This window comes from Martes martes (genome assembly GCF_963455335.1).
Source record: "Martes martes genome assembly, chromosome: 15".
Lineage (NCBI taxonomy): Eukaryota > Metazoa > Chordata > Mammalia > Carnivora > Mustelidae > Martes > Martes martes.
In genome coordinates, this window is record NC_137903.1 from 53,223,390 (window position 1) to 53,229,712 (window position 6,323).

The 6,323-nt window shown below is 37.7% G+C and overlaps 1 protein-coding gene across 1 annotated transcript in view; it reads right to left on the reverse strand.

The window, feature by feature from the left end:
- KCNK2 (potassium two pore domain channel subfamily K member 2) overlaps window positions 1-5,214 on the reverse strand; it is a gene marked incomplete at its 5' end in the record, with an annotated part of 214,684 nt that extends 209,470 nt beyond the window's left edge. Inside the window, one exon of the mRNA XM_080823996.1 lies at window positions 5,181-5,214. Within this exon, the coding sequence (XP_080680122.1) occupies window positions 5,181-5,214 (34 nt within the window). The remainder of the gene's footprint in view (window positions 1-5,180) is intronic.
- Window positions 5,215-6,323: the final 1,109 nt, after the last annotated feature.

Here is a 6,323-nt window from a genome sequence, read left to right on the forward strand (position 1 = left end):
CCCAGAGTCCTGGGATCGAGCCCTGCATCGGGCTCTCTGCTCAGCAGGGAGTCTGCTTCCCTTCCTCTCTCTCTGCCTGCCTCTCTGCCTATTTGTGATCTCTGTCAAATAAGTAAATAAAATCTTTTTTTAAAAAAATCAGTACACTCTGGTACAATAAAATACTGCTCTGCAATAAAGGGAAACAAAGGATCGATAGACATGACGACAGGGAGGAACCACAGATGCATTCTGCTAAGTGAAAGAAACCAGACGGAAAAGCTTGCAAGCTCTCTGATTTCACTTCTACGACATTCTGGAAGAGGCAAAACCATAGAAACAAAAAACAGGTGAGTGGTCCCAGGACCTAGATGTGAGGGAGTTTCCCTGAGAAAGCGGCATCATGAGAGAATATTTTGGGGGTGAAAGAATTGTTCTTTATCTTGATTATGGTGCTGGTTACAAGACTACACATTTGTCAAAACTCACAGAACTATGCACACAAACATTAGTGGATTTTTACTTCATGTGGATTTTTAAATAACTTAAAAATATGTATATATATCAAACAAAAAGCTGTGTTCAGTGAGCAGATTATCTCACCCCGAAGGAGTAAGAATCCTACACCTTTCTCAAAATAAATCAAATCTTAAAAACACGAAGGCAAAGAAGCAAGAACTTTTTCAGAACTGCACTACTCAGAACTCTAAACTGTCAAGGTGTGAAAAGAAATTAGTGCCTTTTGCACGGGACTGTTCTATCCACCTTGACCCTGCACCTTGGGTTTCAAAAGGGGGAAAACAGCATGAGGGAAACCAAAGCCTTTGGCATCATACTATGTGATGATGTGTCATCACATCGCCACTAGCTCTGCTGCGCTTACTCTAGCCGTTTCTCTCACGGGAGGAAGGAACAATCACGGGATACTCTCTGAGCAGTGCCCGTGCAGAACCAGGGAAGGGCTTCTCTAAGCGTCATTCGATTCCATTCAAATGCATCAAAGCCCTCTCTATTCCATGATTTCTTCTTTAAGCCTACGTTTTCATGAAATACCACCAACCAAAACTATTGCACAGAACATGTAGCAATGTTAGCCTTTCAAATGAAAAGAAAATGAGGAACTGGGTAAAAAGAGTCTTGCACACACAAAGCTACTAAGATGAAAAAAAACAACACGTTGCATTTCCAAATCACCTTGTGGTTGACTGTGAGATAGTCGGATTCCACTGCTATATGGTTTTTCCATTTTTCTCTTGTACCTGTAAATTGTGGTTCCTGCTGGCTAAAATCTTCAGTCATACCAAGGAAGACTTCTGATTACTAGACTTGAATCGACAGATAGACCTATGCCCTGAGTCTCAGAATCTATGCCTGCAAGATGTAGTAGCTGACCAGCCTCTGAGAAGCTACGGAGCAGAGTTTTACCTGATGCTGTCACCTCATTAACTGGCATACATATAATTATTATATAACATTATAAGAGTTATATCAATAATATAAATAATATAAATTGTATAAAATGCAATTGGCCAGATCTATATTATTTCAGCCAAGCAAGGTTGCCAAGATCACAACTTGTGGCCTTGACTCTTTTGTAAAATAAAAAGTTTAAATGAATAAATATAAACACCTTTACTCTCTTGAAGTGTCTGGGATATATTGGTAGTGGAGAAGACAGGGAATTGCAGACACTCAGGTTTTTCTGCACACTTGACTGAGGTTGACATAATTGCACTAGGTCTGCTCTTTGTGTGTGCCTGGTTGGTTGGGTCTCTGCGGAAGGCACAATGCAACCTAAGTGTTAATTACTGCTTTAGTTTAAGGCTCCCATTAAAGCACGAAAGAAGCAGATGAATTATATATTTCTGGATAAAAATCAGTGATTGTCATAAAACCATTAGACAAAGTATGCTAGATGCAAAGTCTCTTTTCTCTATAGTCAACATTCTCCCTAGACTACTCTGCTTCGTTCTGCTTTATTATTCAGATTATGCAGCAAATGAAGTAAATGTAGCATCCCTCTCTGCTTTAAGGATGAGAACAAATGAAATAATATATGTGGAAATCCTTTGAAAAGAAAATGGCACTATATAGATGCAAGATAATATTTTCTTTAATAGCCACTGCTGACACTCTCCCAAATACATGGTAACTTTCCACATAGGAAATCTGACAGCTAGATTTTTACTTCGTAACTGTGATGTGGAAACATTGCTTAAGCCAGTTTCAGCCGTAGTATAAGAATGATGGTTCTGCCAAGTGCTTCGCACTTGTAACAAATGAACACAATAAATCAAATCATCAAAATACACTGTCCACATAAAACTTTGGTTTCTGTAGGCACTATAGAAAGATGTCATAGGAAATATCTTGAAGATGAACATTTTCGGTCCTTCAACTCTCAAAAACACCATTTCTGCTGAGAATGATTTTCTGATTATGGTGGGTTCCCTAAGATGATTAGACACAGGATGGAAGGGAAACTTAATTAATGATGGCCAATCCAGTGTTTCCACTGTCTGAATCATTGAGGACTGTAGACAGTCAATCAAATTGATTTTACCTCCTCACATATCTAAATCATCTTTAAAAAACCTGGTTATTTTTGATTTGTACATTCTGATCGCCTTACTCATTCTTTCATTGCACTTATAGGGGCTTTGCTTACCAATTTTCTTATATTAGGAGCTCACTAGGTGAAAAATAGATATTTCCATTGAGCCTCATCTTTGGGTAGCATTTAGCACAACCAAGGAATTGAGGAATTATTTTAAACTGCTAGAATGACCAGAACCGCTTCTTCAGAACGGTCCCAAGAGCTCATGTAGGTTAGCCATCCTACTGCACTGTTACTATAGGCCAAGCATGGCACAAATTGTCTCATTTAATCTTTACAGTAGTAATTCCAAGGAGGAAGAATTGTTAACTCCATATTATATATGAAGAATCAGAAACTTAGAGTTTGAGTCATTTTCTCCAGGTCACGTAGCCTATAAGTACCTGGAATTTTGGGGTCTGGAATTCCAAGAAACATTTGTCTGACTCCAAATTCCAAATACTTTTCTTTCCCCTCCATTTTGAATCTCCTTGTCTATATCATACCACCAATGGCACGGAACTCATTTCTGCTGGTATGGCAAATCTTGAATAGTTCTGGGTATAGCTCTTTCTGATATCAAACAACTAACTAGAAAAAAAATATATCATGCCATAAAAATTCAAGTTATCATTTGTCATCAGCAACTATATCCCAATTCTTCTGGAGGGTGGAGGGGTTCTAAGATGATATTTTCCTTTTGAAGATAATCCTCAAAATTGTAATCATTCTACCATATATTACTGACTTGGCTTTTGTTAAATAGTCATATGCCTTAGGACTTCTCCAATGTTACATCATTTCTTGATTGAGTTTCCAGAATTCTACATAATAAATCCAGATGATGTTACCCTGAAAAAAGTGTGGATGATAACAAATCTAATTCTTAAGAGAGCTTCCAAATGATTCCTATAGAATGTCTTATTCTAATGAGAATTATATTCTGACAGATCTGTCTGTATAAATCATATGTAAAATATACCTCTAAGTAGGAGACAGAACTGAACTGTTAATGGGATAATTTAAGCTTATCCAAATGCTGTATATGATTACCCCAAAGTATTTTACCTTGATGATAATTGCTGCTTAGTTATAGTTCCTGTCAGTTTCTACCCAAAGGATTCTACCACCACTTCTAACAAGACAGGGTAAAATCACCTGTATAGCATTCTTGTTACTTGTAATAGCAGAAGGACATGTATTCAGTTTAACAATTATCTATGGCATTATTATCTGGCATGGTAGAAGATAGAGACGGCAGCTCTAATAAAACTACCTTACCTCTCTAGCTCTCTCCCATTCAGTGCCTTTCTCCGTGTTTTCTGCTTCTCTCCTGTCACTCCAGGAACACTTGGTTTGACTCCAAGAGTCTCTTCATCCACTTGCCTCTCAGTTTATTTTCATGCTCCTTACACCTAGAAAATGATCTCCCCCATTTGAGGGTTTGGCCAATGTCTTGGCTTACCCACCAATCTTCAGCAGAGGGGGCTCCAAATTAGCTAATTACAATTCCAGGGCTATAAATTAACACCTGGAAATTGCATCCTAATTGGAAATCAGTTGATATTTTATATACAGAATTGCTCCAAAAACTTTATATCCCTTCAAATAAACAATGAGTTGAACAAACCCTTGTATTTGAAGAGAAAAACAACCAAGACTAGAAATTGATTAGAAATTTCATTTTTAAAGAAATTCTTACTGGAAACAGTAATGCAATGTAACCTCTTTATTATGCAGTTTCTGTTAAACAAAATTCAATCACATTCATGGATAAGTTAATAAAATAGAATCCTAATATGAAATGATTACTGTACAATCAAGACATTTGTCCTATGACCCAACACCAACATATATACATTCAAAAACTTTCTAATAAGTATATACTCTGCCAGGCACTAAAGATGGACTTAGCTATGTTGAATATTTACATAGGATTATGCTATTGATGAACTTGATTTCCATTTCCAAGATCATAATCCTATTCCAATAGAGTGAAAAATCTTACATAGAGACATCTAAACAATTTTTTCAAACAATACTACTCACCAAATAAATATGGAACTGTAAAAAGGAAAAAAGTTTTCATTTCCAGGTTTTAGAGTTTTTCTTCCCCATTTCCAAGATTCTGAGCTATCTCTTCCCAAGTAAACAAGTAAGATTCACTGAGAAAATAACTAATATTCTAAGTAAATTGCAAATAACATGTGTCAATCTATATGTGGAAAATTGATTACAAGATTAACTGTAACATGAAACCAAAGCAAAGACAGTTTAAATGACCAGAGTCCAAATGTAATAGAATGTGTAGATACTCATGTTCATCAACTTTGCATTGCCAGGATTAAGACATCACACAATAAAAGCCTGATATAACATGCCTATTATATAAAACATGCCCACATGAACATGCAATTTATTTCAGTGTTGCAAGGTCATGGAAAAAATTCCAGTAACTAACCCTCTGTTGGAACCACCCAATGAGTTTAATTATAGACTCATCTAGGAAGACTCCCTACATCAAATACTCGCTTGGAAATCTACTCCATGTACTCCAGAAAATTTGAAAACAAATGAGATACGTGATTCTTGCTAAGATACTTACAGTAGAAGTTCCTTTTTGCTTGTGGGTTCATCATTTGAGGATGTTTTCATCAGGAGTCATCATGCTTTTGATCTTGAATGCCGTCCTTCCACCAAGGTTGCTTGTCCGTAATATCCCAAACAGAGTCACTTGTACTAACAAGCCATCGTCCCATACTGTTTCCTTTCTTGTGTGAAAGTTACCCTGTCGATCGATTTCCTGTCCAAAAACACTCCAAAAAGGAACCAACGCTGCCGTAGGCAAGTGAAACGTGCTACTCAAATACTCTGTCTTAGCAGTTTGGTTCGGAAAGAGATTTCCTGATTGAAACGAGGAACCAGATCCCAGTTGTTCCAGGGAGCTTAAAAGGCAGACGTTTCTTCCTCGTGAAGGAGCATATTAAGATTTGCCAGCGTCATTTACTCTCCCTAGTCTGTGGCTTGAGCACGATTGCCCACGAAGCCTCCACGGGCTGCCTGAAGACCCTCCCAATTGCCACGGTAACAATATCCCAGCTAGATTTTAACATCAGGCTTAGTATGCTTTGAAGTACATAATGTTTTCCATTCCTGAAAGGACAAAGAGATCTGCATTGTCAAAGTTTATTTTTAAGCTCATGTGCTTGCTAAGTGCGGTGGCGAACAGGCTTTCCGTGCCTGTAGTGTCGTTGCTGGAACCTATTAACGCGAACAGATGAACCTCTGGCTCCTTCCACCGGGGCTTGGCTTGCTTTCTGTCTTTCTCTTTCACCTTATCTAAATTGCCTTGATTATAATTTTTTTAAATCGACAATGTTATCAGTTTTCTGAGTGGCTTGTTTTTTAATTTTATCAGCACAGAAGCCACGGAGAAAGGCCAATTAGGAGGAAGGTTTCAAATAGCTTCGGCCGAGATAAAGTAATTGTAAGTAGATTCTGTTTCTGGAAGAAGTTTGAGGGATGTGTGGAGACAGGAAAAATGATGATTTAAAAAAAAAATAAAGGAACCAGTGATAAAGAATGAAAGAAAACGATACATAAGGGAAGGGTGAGAGAGAGAAGAAAGGAGGTAAGGATGGGGGAGGGAGAGAGAGAGAGAGAGAGATGTCTTGACCATTAGCAACAGTTCTTCATGTATTTTCTTATTGTTGGGAAAGCAAATTGCTCTGGTTTGTATAACCCCCTA